This window comes from Tiliqua scincoides, chromosome 4 (genome assembly GCF_035046505.1).
Source record: "Tiliqua scincoides isolate rTilSci1 chromosome 4, rTilSci1.hap2, whole genome shotgun sequence".
In the NCBI taxonomy this organism is placed as follows: Eukaryota; Metazoa; Chordata; class Lepidosauria; order Squamata; family Scincidae; genus Tiliqua; species Tiliqua scincoides.
Window position 1 is genome coordinate 117,280,993 of NC_089824.1, and position 16,926 is coordinate 117,297,918.

General features: G+C 43.8%; 1 protein-coding gene across 1 annotated transcript in view; it reads left to right on the forward strand.

The window, feature by feature from the left end:
* RGL1 (ral guanine nucleotide dissociation stimulator like 1) overlaps positions 1 to 11,627 on the forward strand; it is a 107,474-nt gene extending 95,847 nt beyond the window's left edge. Inside the window, exons 14-18 of the mRNA XM_066623539.1 lie at positions 15 to 104; positions 1,705 to 1,891; positions 4,169 to 4,423; positions 6,518 to 6,632; positions 8,026 to 11,627. Of these exons, the coding sequence (XP_066479636.1) occupies positions 15 to 104; positions 1,705 to 1,891; positions 4,169 to 4,423; positions 6,518 to 6,632; positions 8,026 to 8,213 (835 nt within the window). The 3' untranslated portion in view covers positions 8,214 to 11,627. The remainder of the gene's footprint in view (positions 1 to 14; positions 105 to 1,704; positions 1,892 to 4,168; positions 4,424 to 6,517; positions 6,633 to 8,025) is intronic.
* Positions 11,628 to 16,926: the final 5,299 nt, after the last annotated feature.

A 16,926-nucleotide genomic window follows, 5' to 3' on the forward strand; every position in this document is an offset into this window, starting at 1 on the left:
CCTCTATTTTACAGCTATGCCCTCTCATGTGAAGTTGAAGCAGCTATTGACACAACAACCACCTCACCAAAGCCTAGGAAGAGCATGGTGAAACGGCTGAGCCTGTAAGTATAACAAGAGGGGTGAAGAATTTGGTCAAATAATGGCCCTAGACTCCACAAAAGCAAAGCAGAAAACAAATGTGGCAATTGCTAGGGTAACACTGAGAAGGTTCACATTCCTCTTTGGGAAATCCGATGCTTCTCCCCACCCTGTGATCATGTCAAAATCACATTATAACCAAGAGCTTGCTGACACCAGAAACATGGAGTCAGGGTCACACTACCATTCCTTCACTCAGCTGGGAGATCTGCCAGCCAACAGCCCTCATGCTGAGTTACCAGAGGAAAGAGAAAGACAGAGAGTGGCTTGACAGACCACTGTGCTTCTCCACTTCTATCCCTTGCTCACCCACACATTGCCGTGAGATCATGTGCTCACTCAAGCCTTGTCTAAGTAGCGTGCAAGGCTGAACAAGATGTCAGAGACAAGAGGCTAGTCGCTCTTTCCATTAAAGCATTAGACAGGTTGGTTTTTATCCAATCAGAGGAAAAGATTTATTGGGGATTAACCCATTTTTGCCTGGCCCATAGATGTGTACTTTTGGCCCCTGTTGTATATATGCAACATTGGGTAGAAATGGCTTAAAATGGAACAAGAAAAAAAAACTCAAGAAGCAAAGTTCTAAAACAGTAAAAACAGATTCTAACTAAAACGGCCCAGACTGAGAACCCTCTTGCAATTCAGCATCCTGCAGGGAAAGATCTTCCTGGAAGCTGACTCTTTCCTAACTAGACAGCATCAAGACTTTTATCTTGGCTGAACTGGCATCCTGCAAAGCACAATGCACACCTTACTTCTTGCTCCATCAATCCAGCTAGGTAGCTCTAGTCCAGGGCTGTCAAACCTGTTTCATGTAGTGGGGCCAAATAACATTCATGGCACCTGCTGAGGGCCGGAAGTGACATCATTAAGCAGATGATGGCCAGAAATAAGCATTTTGTTCTCACATAGAAACTCATTAGCTGCAAATGACAGAAGAGAAAATATACAAATCTTGTTCATGATTTCAAGATATGAGAGAGCCCAATTATCACACTGGGAGAGGGTTTAATTATAATGGGGGTCAGATAAATTGCTTCTGGGGGCCGCATCCAGCCCACAGGCCTTATGTTTGTCATCCCTGCTCTAGTCTAATATGCCAGTTTAGAAAGCCCAGTTCCTGTTCCCCAAGCTCTGATAGGCTGCTTTGAAATTTATGTTCACATTTTCAAAGTCAGGTGAGTGAACTGGACCAATGCCTAGGTGCAAGCTAAACTTAGCAGGGATCCAGGAAGGTTTTGGTCTAGGCCATTGTTCTCAAGGGAGGCTAGACATTCAGGGGACTCTAACTTGCCTTTGAAAAAAGGAAGGTTGTGTATGGTATGTGACCTAGTGCTCTGGTCAGGCTGCCTCCTAGGTCAGTCTCAGTGTACGTAGGGGGGGGGGGTTTCCTAAGGAGCTTGCTCATGACATATGCTGGTTAACTGAGTTTGCTGCTTAAAGTTATACTTCAAAACTGCAGCAAGAGCTATTTAAAAAGGAACAACTTATCCGTTGGGTTGTGTGCATTGTCTCTTCTGCCCCTGCCTTCCCTGTCATGTATCCCTTACCATTTTTTGGCAGGTTATTCCTGGGATCCGACTTAATTGCTAATTCTACCCCTACCAAAGAGCAGTCCAAATCTGTTCCGAGTGGGAGTTCTGGTGAAAGCATGGATTCTGTCAGTGTATCATCATGCGAGTCAAACCATTCGGAGTCTGAAGATGTCTGTATCAACCCCACAGACATGCCAGATGAGTCTCAGAAGAAGGTATGTCTGCATTGATGTCAGGGAAAGGCACTGCCTAGCTGAACCAGAGAGTACACGCATGTCCTGGTATCTGCAGGGGTTCCATTCCAGAAGTCCCCGTGGTTAAGTGAAAACATGGATACCTGGGGACGCCCCCTCCCCTCCCCCAAGCCTTATAAGGCATTAAAAATGTCAGTTTTGTTTTTACGGTAAAACCGGAAGTCACTTTTTCGCATTTTAGGCCATTTTGAGGCCCACAGCGGCCACAGTCAGTTGCATGTGGCCTCTGCATATGAAGGGAGCCCAATTTCCCTCACCTCTGGAGGGAGCGCGTGCAGTTGGCCGTGGACCCAATCCATGGTTAATTGAAACTGCAGATATAGGGGCCCCCTGTATATGCTCTTTATGTTTACTCTTGCTTTCTCCTCTCCTCTGTATTGACTCTTGCGTAATAAGCTTCTTGGGACAGTGACCTGTTTTACTCCAGAAAGCGCCATAACAGTACAGTTGTACGCCACTTAACGAGGGGGATGCAGACCTGTTATCAAGTGGGGCTTGACGCTATGCAAAGCATCCAAAGGCGAGGGGAAGCTCTGCTCCCCTCACCTCTGAAGGCTTTTCTGAGCCTCCCAGAGGCAGCGCTTGTCTGCGCTGCTTTTCTCTGGGAAACCAGAAGTTGCATCTCTTGCATGATTTGGGAATTCCGAGACTCAGCATGCAGATGTGCGCTGCCTCTGGAGGCAAGGGGAGTAGAGCTCCCTATGGAGGCAAGGGGAGTGGAACTCCCCTCAGCTTTGGAGGCTTCGGGGTGCAACCTCCTGACCAGCAGTGGCTGTCACATATGCGACCTGTCGCTGGCCAGAAGGTCATTAAGGGGTGCACACCTCTTACAACAACAAAAACTTAAGCACTGGGGAAAGGCTAAACCTATTTTTATAAGCATTAGCTGAATTTCCAGCATTATTAAGCATAATTATTAAGGAATCATAATTCCTAAAGAGCTGTGCAAAAGATCATGCTGCCACAGATGAAAAAGATCACTGAAGCTTGAAAACTAAGCAGAGCTTTCATAAAATATGTTCTGTTGCTGGGCTTGTAGAACAGCTTTGTGTCTTCTGCCATCTGCTGACCAGTTCTTCTAAATGCAAGAAGAAGACAATAGGTATGCAAAAGCATTTACTACTCAAGATTATCCAAATCTGGAGAATTTGGAGCTACTATTCTGTACAGCCCTTCTTCAGGAGAATATTTAATACCAATTGTAACTGCTTATAGGAGTAAAAGTTCCATTATCCTGTCTCGTTTAGACATACTCACATTTACCTTCTGCATAGTCACACTACACTATGTTTTCAAGCTGAAACATTGCTCCCCTAAAGCAGTGATTTCCTCAAATGACTGCTTCAGAGCAACTAGTCAATTTGTAGGGATGATTTTCCACTTTGAAACAGCACGCAGAGGAAGAGTAAACCCCCCATGCCCCATTCTCAATCCATTCTGCAATGTCCCAATCTCCACCCCAGCCAAAAAGAAAAAGGTGCAGCAAGTTGCACCCTCTATCACACACATTGTGAACATCTAGTTTGGCCTTAAAGTATAGTTTAAATATGCATAAGGTAGCGTTTGAATGGCAGGAAAGAGTTTTCATTGAGTGTGTTGAATCAGATGCAAAAAACACAAAATAAAAGCCAGTGCAAGGCTGGAGAAGCTAGAGTGATGCAGATACCATCTTTTCCAATGCCTGTTTTTGTGCTTTTCAATCAAATGATGGGCAGAAAAACGGGAGGGGGTTGGGAAGAGAACAAATATGCACCAGCCAGGGAGCTCTTTGGAGAAAGGACAGGATAGCACTAGAATGTGTGTTAGAAGGGACCCTGGAGGTCATCCTGTCCACACCCCTGTTCAGTGCTGGCAATAGTTATAGCATGTCCAATAGCTGACCATCCAGATGCTTCTTGAAAACCTCCAGTGAAGGGAGGCACACTGCTGCCTAAATCAGACTGTTTCGGTGCAAGGCAGCTTTTACAGTTGGGAAATTGTACCTCATGTCGCCCTTTGGTTCTAATCCTGCCTTCAGAATCAGAGTTGGTTCTTCTCTTCAAATACCTGAAGTCAGATAAGGTATCTCTCCCCCCCCTCCCACTCTTCTCAGGCTACATATACCAAAGTCTTTTCACAGTCCCTCATAGGACTCCTGACCCTCAACAAGTAGTGAGGAGGCTTCCAGCTGCCAAACTGAATTAATAGTCTGCTTTCATATTTCTAACTGATTTTCTTGATTTGTGTTTTATTCCATAGCTCTCAGAATCCTCCTCCTCTTGTTCTTCCATTCACTCCATGGACACATCTTCATCAGGGGTTTCATCCTTCACCAACACCCTCTCATCTCCTCTGTCACTGGCCAGCAATCCTAGAATCCACAAACGGTCCATCTCTGTCACCTCCATTACCTCAACAGTCTCACCTCCTGTTTACAATCAACAGAATGAAGACACCTGCATCATCCGCATCAGTGTTGAAGATAACAATGGCAACATGTACAAGAGCATCATGGTATGCAATAAAATTCTGGGGTAGCCATTTATACAATCAGGGCACTCAACCAATCCAAATTCTGTGCTTAACTCTGCAGGCATCTTGTTTACTTTGCATAAATGTGTTCTGCATAATGATCTTGACAGTGCTCTTGGTTCAGTGCATAGCATAAAATTGCAGCCAGCATAATTTAATATGCTAAAAAGGACAATGTTTCACGTAAGAGTGCAATCACTGCCAGATCAAACTAAGGTTCACCTAAGCCAGCATTCCTTCTGCAACAGCTGCCAGTCACTTGCCTGTAGAAGCTCAAATGCAGAGCATGACAGGAATAGCCATCCTGTTGCTTCCCCCACCATCTTCATATGCTGCATGAATTTGTTCAGTCTTTTTGAGTTAGTGGCCACCACCACTATGTTGTAGCAAAGAATTCCAAAGGTGTGTCTTCCATCATGAAGCATTTTCCTGCACCTTTAGCATATCAACCTTGGGTACCATCTCTGCAAGATGGGCTGCACCAGCTGTACTGGTTACCAAAAGAAATCTGTGCAGTTTTGTCAGTGGGTGTTACATAGTTTGCAGAGCTGTGTTATGCTAAATTAGCATAACAATGGAGGAAAGAAATTATACTTGGATATAAAATTTCCTTTTATTCAAGCAATGCTCCTACAAGAATGAAAATTACAGTCGGACCTTGGTATCCATGGCAATTCAGTCCTGGATCTCCCAAGGATAAACAAATCCACAACTCAGGACCACTTGACATGACCAGGGATGTTCTCTGGATACTGTCTGGAGGTGTTCTGAGGCCTGCAGAGGCTCCCAGATGCAACTGGCAAACATTTCTGGTCACATCCAGGAACTCAGGTTTGGCCTCCATTGTGGGTTTGGAACCTGCAGTTAATTAGAACCGTGGGTCCTAAATCCATGTATATGGAAGTGGGACCTGTATTAGAGAATGACAGAATCTCACCTTTTATGTACCTGCCTATGTTGTAAACATTTTCCTAATGAACAACAAGGCCTCTTAAAATCAACATTTTGATTGAAGCTTTTGGCCAAAATTCAAGTAAAGCAATGTGCTTCAGCCTCCAGCTCACCATGGTACTGCCTGTGTTTTCTCCTTGGTTGGTACCATCTCCAATTGATTGTACAGAACAACTTTTGGGGGGCTAGTGGCAGAACCAGGCACACCAAAATTGATAAAGTAAATCACTCAAGGTGGCTTGCTCTCTCCCCCTCTGGGTAGTGTGACTCTCTGCCTTTAAGAAAAATTCACTAGATAGCCTGTCTTTCTCCTTCACACTGTCTGAACAAATATTTGTGACCTATTGATTCAGAAGGTGAACAAACAAACTTTGTAGTTTGCAGAGAACTCTTGTTTATATAGAGGGGTTCCTACAGTAGCTGTAAAGTTAAGCATATTATGCGTAGAGCTAGCTAGCCACTCATTGTGTTTGCCACACTCAAGAAGATGCAAATAAGGCATTCTCATTTAGCTCCCAGGACAATGAGCTGCAATTCTTCCTACAATTGCAGAAAAGTCCAGTTAATATAATAATCCATCTCAGCATCCAACACTCCTCCCCTTTGCTCAGTCAGTCAGGGATGGGACTATTTCTTTGGGGCAGCCTTTCTGAATTCCATTTACCCAAAAAGCTGCAGCACAGGTTGCTTCTGAAATGCCCAAAGCTTTCGTGTCATCTACCTTCAGATATCAAGTGCTCATATAATTGCAGAGCTGGTGGGGGGGGGGGGAATCAGTGCTGTATGGAGCTTCGAACATGGTGCTTTAATTTTTCAAAGTATGTTTCAACTCTTCTCATAATATACGGTGCAATAGTCACTATTGTAGACAATTTAACAGCTAGATTCTTCTGAGAAGACTGGATCCAGAGGAATAGATGGATTATCTAAACTGGAATATTATCTATATTTCTGAACAAAGTAATTTCATATGCCTTTCTCCAAAGATAATTCCTAGTTGATATTTCATGCCAAATACAGCCACTGTTTTAGAACCTTGTATGCTAGTAACTAGGTAAAGGATAAATAAAGCTGTTTGGAATTAAAGTTCAGAGAATAAAAGTCAGTGCAAAATTGTCTTTCTAGTTAACCAGCCAAGACAAGACTCCAGCTGTCATTCAGAGAGCCATGTTGAAACACAACCTAGAGTCTGATCCTGCAGAGGATTATGAGCTTGTGCAGGTCATCTCAGAGGACAAAGGTAAGGAAAATTGGGGTCTTTGCTCCCCAGAAAACCTGCCATAATTTCAAAAGTCTGAGCAGTCAGACACTGCGGGAAATTCAACCCAAAAGGCAACAAGGCTTTTCAAGCATGGCTGTTGAATTGCCTCTTCTTTGGAGAGGTAGTAAGAGGGAAACGATCAGTTCAGTTTTGGCACAGCCTCTCCTTGGCTCTAAATGACACTTCCGAGCATCATTGCTGGTCAGGGATCACAGAGCTTATGGTTAGAAAATGGGGAACCCTGCACTTCCTGGCAGGAAGTTACTCTCTGGCCCTCAGTTGCACTCAAGAAATGGGGCTTTCAGGGACTTGTTAAAACAAGCCTTCTGCAGACTGTTAGAGAAGGCCTAAGGTAAGGCTCCTCCTTCCCTCCTTGGGGAGGCAGGAGGATTAGCAGGCGTACAAGCCTCATTTCAAGTCACACCCTGCTCATGGGGCTTGGACTTAGCTCAAGAGGGCAACACATTTTGGGCAGGGTGGACTACCATTTGCATTACAAACCACACACACTTACGACAGATACTTGCCTGTAAGTCGATCTCACAGGTAAGTTGAGGGCAGGGTTTGAGCCAAAAATCACAAAATTTTCTGACTCTCAGATAAGTCGGAGGTTAAACTTGGGGGGGGGGGTGTCTGACTATAGTTTTGTCTGATTTTACCTGAGGCTAGATACTGAAAAATTACCTACCAGTAATTGTTTCCTAAGAAATGTACAGTCTAATATATTAAAAATTTAGTAAAAGTTTCTGAGATACATTTTATTGCTTATTTTTTAAAATTCTTGTCTTCACAGAGTAAGTGCCTATAAACAACATACCAGTAGAATCATTAATCAAATCCTTCTTTAAGGTGCCTGGTGTGTTAAGCAGAGGCTCAACATAAAACATGCAACATCAAACACCTAACTAGGAGTGTGCAATTCAATTCACAGAGGAGAGGCAAGCAACAGGGAATGAACAAATGCAGCTACACATAGTTGCAACCCTGTTTACTCAGAAGTAGACCCATTGCTTTCCATGGGTGTTATTCCTAGAGGGGGGTTTAATAACCCCCTTGAAAGCCGTTAGTAGACTTGCGGGAGGGGGATCTGTCCTCATATTGTAAGGGTGCCTACAGAGGGAATGGAATAATTGTGATACTTGGTGTTTCAGTCATAGCCCAATAAAATGAGGCTTCCAGTCACAGGTGCTGCAAGGCTCTCATTCTTTGTTACAGACTGGAATCTTTATGTTGAATCCGGTTTATGCAGAACATGCTACAAGAGCTAGAACAGTAGCAATAGCCCCAACCCAATTTCTTTTTCTCTGTAATTACACTGAGCAAGAGAAGAGTACATCTCCATCTGTTAACATTGTTTCCCTCCTCCTTGCAGAATTAGTCATCCCAGACAGCGCAAATGTCTTCTATGCCATGAACAGCCAGGTGAACTTTGACTTCATCCTGCGGAAGAAAAACTCACTTGATGGGCAAGTGAAACTGAGAAGCCGCTCCAGTTTGACTCTCCCCAGGACCACACAAAAGGGGTGCTGGAGCAACAGAAACAGCAAAATCACACTTTGAAAGTTGATGAGACAACACTAAAGAAACAGGACTTAGACACCAGACCATACAATACTGCAAAGTCTCTGGGAAGAAATGTATCAGTATTCAGCCTTGAGAATGCAAAACTCGCATTTGGTATAAGCATGCATACATTTAGATGTCAATGGTAGACAAAGTTCTGGGGTGGAATGGAAAAGCAGTCGATGGCCATTTTTTTGCATGATGTCCAAGAATCCAAGTCCACTTTCTGCCTTGGAAGGAAATGAACTGCACACCTAAACTTATATTCTTTCCAGCTGATTCTTCTCCAATTACTCAGTTATCTGTTGCACCAGTATTAATTTGGAGTGTTTTCAATTTATTTTTATATAAAGGAGGAAAGCTAATCCTGTAAAATTCCACCCGTATTTACAGGAGAGGCATATCAAAGATTGACCATGGGCTGGATAACAACACTGATAGATGGATGGGCTGATGTTCCCTACTGCTGGACTGCTACTTGAGAAGTAGCAGAGCTGCTGAAAACAAGGAGTATCAGTCTTCTAGAATCTCTGGGACCACCAAACAATGCACTTTCACATAGTGTTGATTTTCCAGCCCTACAATCCAAGCTGAAAACATACATTCCCTGCTACAAAACAATAAGATCATTAATAAGATGTAGTTGGATACCCTATTTGTTTTGGTAGGGAACAAAAAAAAATTGTAAACACACATTGCTACTCAATACCACTATATGATTTTCCTTTTGCTTTGTTGACCTATTTATCAAAAAAAATATTTCTTTGGACTGTGCAATTTTACTCCCCTTCAGGTGTGGAGCCGTTTACTTGTATTCAGCCACATTGGCACTGTAGTTAAATGATGTTTTATAATCCAACTTTTAAAAAATCAAACTTGCAAATAACCAGAATCTGAAAATACCACAGATCAGAACTATGTTATGCTTAAAAACCTACAGAATCTCCCTTCTACTAGAATACATAATTTCGTGACTTGGTACATTCTTAAATGAATCCAGGATTTAGGTTTCTCTAAAGCCCTGTCCTGCACTAGACTGCTGTTCTTGAGAATTTTTCTTTTGGTCACACATTCAGCAACAGTGGAGTAATAAGGGAGTGATAACTTCAGATAACTCCGAAGGGAGTGATAACTTTTGAATCATTTTCACATAGCACCTAATTAGCTTGTGGAATTTGCTGCCACAAGATGTGGTGACAAGCCCTAGCTTGGATTGCTTTAAAAAGGGTCTAAGATCTTGGAAGTCATGCCTACAACTGGTTACTAGCATGATGGCAGTGTGCTACTTCCAGGCCTAGCAGCAGGAAAGTATGTCTCTTGCTCCTGCATATAAGCCACTGTGGGGAACAGGATGCTGAGCAAGAAGGGCCTTTGGCATGATAGAGCAAGACTTAGGTTCACGTACTCCATTTACAGCATAATCACAGGCAGAGTTCAAAGTTGTTAGGGAGATGTTAGATTATGAACAGCACTGAGGTGACTGGTGAGGTAGAGTAACAGGGAGAAAGAAGCTGCTCCAGTGGAGTCCCCATTCTCTTGCAGCAGGAGACAGCAGCCTGTAGACATTCCCCTTCCCCTGCTCATTACTTGGCAGCTGAACCTCCTCCTAGCTGCTGTAATGTCCTTACTGGTTGCTGCCACATCATTTTTTTCCTTCACAGAACAGAATTCCTCTTTTAAAAGCAAGACAGAGGTGCAGCAGAGAGGCAAGTTGTACCAAATTTCAGAGAACTGCCTGCTTTGCAGGCCTAATGTGGTTTGCAAAGTAGTTACGCAAGGAAAGCTGGGACTTGTTTCAACGGTAGCACTATTTTAAATTAATGCAAGTAAAGTGCTTGAGTTAAAGCTAATGGAATTTCTCCTACCGTTCCTGCATCTCTCATATCACAAATGTGGAAGGCAAGGGCTGCTGAAGGTGAACCCTCTTATGCCTATGGCAGAGGTTCTCAAAGTGGGGCATCGTGATGCCCCAGCCTGAGGAACTCTGTCTTTGCTCCTTTAAGGGGGGGAAGGAGGAATGCAGCCACACAAGCCCTAGGCTTCCAGAGGTGCCAGGGGCTCTCTTTTGCTTCCTGGAAGCAGCAGCTGCCTCCCAGGCGTGTAGGGAGCCCCGCAAGAGTTTGGGTACCACAGACCTCTGGACATGCTTTCACAGTTCCTTGGATCCTGACCTATCCTGCACAACTATCATATCCACTGCACTGCTACAGCAGCAAAGTAAAAGTGCAGAATGAGGGCCTGGGATGAAATTCAGCTTCCTAAATATCTTGGCTTTTATTTAATAAGAAGCAGGTTCCTGGCCCTCATGGTTGCAAAGGTATACTTGAAAGTGTAATGCCCAGTGAAATCTCAAAAGCCAAGAGATGGCTGAATAAGATATTCAGGGATCATGTCTAGCAGGAATGCAGAGTGAGAGCAATCAGGCACATGAATCACAGACTTCCGCTTTTCAGCCCAATCCTGAGCTGAGTGGGCACAGGGGTGCAGCGGCGCCAAAAGTGGCTGCCACTTCATCTTCCTTGCTCCAGCCAGCCCCTAGCAGCTCCTTAGGAGAAGGGGATTTTTGTCCTCTTCCCATGGGTAAACAGAGCAGCCCCTCAATGGGGCTACTCGATTCTCCACCGAACCAAAGGTTGGCACAGAATCAAGAGCCTCCATGTTGGGCAGTGAGCTCAACATAGGCTCTGGATCCAAAGGAGCAAAGCTCCACCAGTCCCCCCTTCCCCCCACTACTTCCTCTCTGCCCTCTGCCTGCCTCCCCCCTTTCTGGAACACCTCCTTCCCCCACACCCCCACTTACCTCTCCGCTGCTCAGCAACCTGCATGACTGCCGAGCAACAGAGCTCCAGCAACTGCCCGGCGCTGCTGGGCTAGCACAAATGTGCCTTTCGTGCGATTGCAATAGTGCGCACTGGCAGTAAGCTAGTGTGCGCTGTTCAGGATTGGACAGTTGGTTGTAGGATTGTGGGTACTCTGGCACAGAAACTTTTTTTTAAATAGTAGCACTGCGTACACACAGCCCTGACCATAGTTTACCATTAAGTATTAAGATATCTGGTCTTATCAGAGGATAAATATTTTGCACTATGTAAAACTCCTTTCTCTTTTAAAAACACTCTCTTCCAGCCAGTGTCGTTTAAACCCCACCCATAACAATATTGCCTAGAGGAGCTAAGGGTTTATTCTAAACTGAGCCTTAAACATTTCCAGAGTTGGGATGGATTTTCAAACACCCAACGTCCATTCTTATTGTTTTCTGGTAAAAAAATAAGCAATGCACAAATGTGTCGTGTGGGTAAGTACATGTACATACTCTCACACTGTATATATCTGTAGAATGAGCTAGATTTTTATATTGTTAAGCCTGTGATGAGAAAGTGTCTTTCTAAACAAAGACAATTATTAACAAGTGCTCTGTTGAGAGTTTCATTTACTTTAGACTGCTCATTTATGACATTTTCAGCCAGCAGATATATAACCCATTTGCCACAAACTACTATTACCTCTGCTTGTAGCCAAAATGAATATTTGTAAATATTCAAAATCCAGCACAATTTTAACCATTCAAAATTTTGAAAAATTGAATTCCTTACCTGTGAATACCCTATTCTTGGAAGGAGAGTATTCTTCACCACATGGAGAATATCCCTCCCACTCTGAGAGGAAGGGTCAGACTTGCTTGAGGTCTCTTCCTATTGTGGGAGGGCATCCCAACCCAGTCCGGCTCTGCCTCTCTAAGGGACAAGGGACTTGCAGAGCCCTTAGAGCTGCCTCCCCCCCCACCTGGCCTCTTGTCAATTGACTCTCCTCGCCTCCCTCTCCCTCTCCATTCCCCTGTCTGAGTAAGGGGAAAGGAGTCTTGTTGCAAGAAAGGTGCACAGAAGCCTTACCAGCCTTGCTGCAGCTGGAAGGCCCATTAGTGGCTGCAGCAGCAAGCCCCAGACTTCAGAGGTTGTGAACATGGCAAGGAGTGAGGCCTTATCAACTAGGGAAGGCGCTGGAGCCTGCAGATGAGCGCTTCCCACTAGGGCACATTGCCACAGCTCCTCCCGTGACTGTGGCAGCCTCTCTGGAGAAGCTATAAGCCCAGAGCTGTTGATAAGGCCAACTGGTGCTTTGCATGGGAAAACAGCGCTATAGTCCAAAAGTCTGCTTGCCACCTGAAAGCCAAGTCCTCTCCCTCCACAGTGGACAAAGCTGTTCCAAAAAGATGCTGCAAACTTTCACACTTATCCCCAGGATTTCACAAGATTTTAGTTGATTCTTCAAAACAAAAGGCTGCTCAATGGGCAGGAAGTGTACACAACTTTCAAAACAGGGACACACTGAAAAATCTTGCTAAATGTAAGCCACCAGCTATTTAACAGAACTAACATTTGTCCTGTGTGTTTGATACTGCATGAAACTTCCCTTTCTCCACCAGATACTGGCCATGAAAATCCCTGCATCACTTCCCAATAATATATTTTAGTGAAAACACTAACATTGTGCTAAGTTTGCAGAAACATGTTTCCGAGTATGTTTCCCAGGATACAGAAAACCTGCCTCCCTAGTGCAATGCAATTCTGTCCACCTATTCCCAGTGTTCTTTGGACCCTCTTTCTCCCCCTTCCCCTCCTCATTTTCTGCCCTCATACTAACACTTAATCGGCAATGTTGTAACAACAATGCTAGTCATTGACAGCATTTCTCAACTTGTGCCCCCATTTTTAGCAGCTGGGTGTGATAAAATGCAGTGCCATGTAGTAATACTATTGGGAGCCATTCTAGCAGCTTGGTGATAACTTTGCTGATACAACCTGGTGAGTCAAAGCAGTTTCTTACAGGACAAGGATTGGAGAGGAAGTTCAGTCAGCACTTTAAACCAAACTCTTCTACTACCCTCAGCTGCACAGTTGCACTTCTGTCTGTTACATCCTGTGTCACTCCAGCAGCCTGTAAACAGGATACCAAAACAGTTCGACAACAGAAGTCATAAACATGACTACATGCGGGGCAGCCCCAAAGACTGTTTGGAAACTGCAAATGGTGCAGAATGTGGCTGTCTGTGTGGTTACAGGGGCAAGGCAATTTGAATTGTGCTTGGACATGAATTGGCTGTCTACACAGACGAAGAAGTGATCCATCAGAGTGAAAGTGCTGGTATGGATCACTAAAGCCCTATAGCTTAGGGCCAAGGTATCTTAAGGAACACCTCCTTCCATATGAGATCCCCTAAGATCAGCTGGGGGTCATCTGCAGGTGCCACCAGTTTCTGAGGTTCAATTGAAGTCAACAAAGAGAAGGGTCTTCTGTGGCACTCCCCCCACTGGCTTTCCAGTAGAGACTTAAGCCTTTTAAAAAAGATTTCAGATTGCTTTTCTTCCATTATTTTGATGAGACAGCTTTTCTGCTGATTGTGTTTTGTTTTTTATTGTTCCATATTTATAATTGTATTGTTTTCAGATGGCATTGTTAGTCACCTGGGTCTTCGCTAAAGAGAGGAGGGCGAACTACAAGTTTTTTTACAATTAAAATAGATCAAATTGTGAACATAGGGTGAGATGCAGTGACAGCAGTAATATAGCTGATGGAATGCAGAAATCACATCTCTGGGGCCCAGTTCAGATACTGAGATCAGAATGGTGATAGCTTGGTGGAAAAGCAGGCATGTGCAGTCTCCTTCCACCACATACAATACAGGTGATTCATACTGATTTGAGTAGTATTTTCTCACAAGAGTTATACGAATCAGGTGGCTGCATGGAATTCCGTGCCACACTAGGTCCCAGGTGAAGGAAAATGACAAAGCAACCTCACTGACAGTAAAGACACCTGGTCTGGTCAGTTCCTACACAGGAGAGCACCTCCAATACTGTCATTATCTCCATGATAAAAGAAATGCATGATATGAGGAAAACTAACTTGCATTGCTCAAATGAAGGTCACCACTACTGCTGTAAAGAATTGCTTCATCATGACCCAACTTTCACAAGTACCAATATCCTTCCACTAGTTGTTAAACTTGGGCGCGATTCTTCTCACTTTTAAGCAGGACACTTGGAAAGGTCAAAAACACAAAAATGAGACATGCAGAAAGTACTTTCAGGGAGCAAACACTCAGCAGGGGCCACAGGCCTCAGACCAGCAACCACCAGCCATTCTCCAGCTCACTAAGGGGGCCAATGGATAGCTTCTTGCCTTGCCTTCCTCAACAGCATGAGAGGCCTGACTTGATCATACCAAAGGTTCATGCACTGCAGTATCCTGTTTCCCATAGCGGTGGACCAGATGCTTCTGAAAAGCTCAGAATCATGTAGACAAATAACCTTCTCCCTTGTTGCTTCCCAGCAACTCATATTCAGAGGCTCTTCTCCCCCCCCCCCCCCCGGCCAATGTTACCCATTAGGGTGTGATGAAACATTAAGATTCAGGGTAAAAACCTTCACTCAACAATTATATGCAATTCAATCATCCTGTAGGGTCTTCAAAGTGTGTTCCAAGAAAACCTCAGAGGATCATCACAAGTCCTCAAGGAGATAAGCAGTAACTGCCAATCTTTCCTGAAAAGCTTTCCAATTTGCCCACCATTGCTAATTCCCACCCACCCCAAAAATGTGGAGGAAGCGTGTTGGATTAGTTCTTAGATCACACTTGCAGTTCACATAAAGCAATGGCATGGCAGCACAGGTCTGGCCTGCCTCTCATATACACAAAAGTGTGCTTTACAACATACCCCAGAATCCTGTGCAACATGTCGTGGTTCTGTGGCAGACTAGCAGATCTTGCACAGCAAGTGAGCCAATACAGAAAGTGATCCCTAAAAAAGGGGGGGGGGGTAGAAAATGTGAAAGCCACCAATAATAAATCTCAAATATACCAAACATGCTGGACCTGCCCTCTGCTCTCCCCCCAAATCTGGGTATTTCTTTTAGTGGTGATAGCAACACAGACCAGGCTGTGTGTTGCTCAACCTTCCAAGTCATGCTTGATGTTCTTAGTCCAGACCACATAACAGCAACAACATTTAAAGAAATAAAGACCATGACACAGCTGAGTTGATTTGCACCGACTGGTATATATTATCAGACCAGCTGATAAGCAGCAACATATCCCTTTAGGCATAATATGATCCTGCAATTATTTTGTCTAAAAACAATTTCTGTGTACAATATCTACAGCAGGTTAAAAGGCCACACAAAACAAGAAGAATCTGTGTGCTTTTTTTTTTTTTAAGTTTTGCTTCAAAAAATAACTTGCCCATCCAACTCTGACATCTGCATGAGCTAAACCTAATCCTAGAAGTCAGGTGACTTATGCTGCAGTCTCTTTAAAAACGTGGGCTTAGAGAGTATAGAGACTTTACCCAGTAGGGAGCATATCACAGTTTATCCCAAAATGGAGAAGCTTGGTCATCACACTGGGGGAAAGATGTCAAGTGCTCTTCAGTCCATTTCACAGGCAGTTTAAATAAAACTGTCAAAATAAAAATCTGCACACTTGGGGCCACCAGTTTCCTCTTGGAACACTTTGAGAAGGAAACACCCTCATGTATTTTTTTTTTTTCCAAGGTTAAACACAGAATTTCTTTTTTATTAAAAAAGATATTTTTGGGAAAAAATCTTAAGGGATCAAAACATGCCTGTACAAAAATACAGACAAAACAAGACATTTAACATAGAGCGTGGGCAATCCAGTTCGCATTCAATGTTTTATCTAATGAAAACTGGAAAAGAGAGAGAAAGGGGAAGATGGTTTTGTGGGGACACAGCTGCAGCATGGAGATGAACACTGACAGAGAGACAAACAGATAAATTGTCCCGTTTTTAAGCTATCTGCTTGCTTAAACCTGAAGATTGTGATACTTGGGGGGAAATACAAGATGGGAGTATGAGAAGGTCTTAATCAGAGCCAGAATTGCCTAGGTCCTCAACTGTAAATATAAATGCATGCTCAACTTGATTCAGGCACAGCTAAAATTAACATTGGTCAGGTGGCCCTGTTCATGCATACCTATACATTACTTGAGGATGTGTAGCTGAATATGTGAACTGACTCCATGGAAATGCATTACAGTTGAGGGGATATGGCAGTTCTATAGGGTTTATCCTATCATGGCTCATATGCAAAACCACCACGGAATGTGTGTGTGTGATCAAGCTCTAAGACTCAACAATCAGCTCCAGGGATCAACTAGGATCTTGGATAGTGCGAGACATCAGATCATTTTTTTTTTTACATAATGCTTTGAGAAAAGAAAACGAAAACAAGCTCCCCTTTTAAAATTTCTCTCAGAGAACAAGTTTAACAAAACAAACCCAGCAATAAATCAGGTTATGCAGCAGTAGTGAAAACTAATGTGGAAGAGCCTGTTCACCTTTCTTAATCCCTATATATATTAATCTTTATAAATACAGTAATTCTACACAAGGAACTGTAGAAAGACGTCATTCAAGGAACCTTTGCCCTTTGGAGATAGAAACATGCTGCCATGCAGAGTCCTTCAGAAGCTCGCCAGAGGTATGGACTCCCCACCCCCAAAAACAGCCTTCTCTCAATACAGCATTTTGCAGAAGTCTGCCTGAGTCAACCTGAGCTTGACAGAGTCAAGTCAGGTTGCAGAGTCAGGTTGCAAGTCAGGTTGCAGGTTGCAAGTCAGGTTGCAGAGTCAACCTGGGCTTGACTCACTCAGGTTGAATTCCCCCAACCTCTTCTTAGCCAGCCTGGTCAA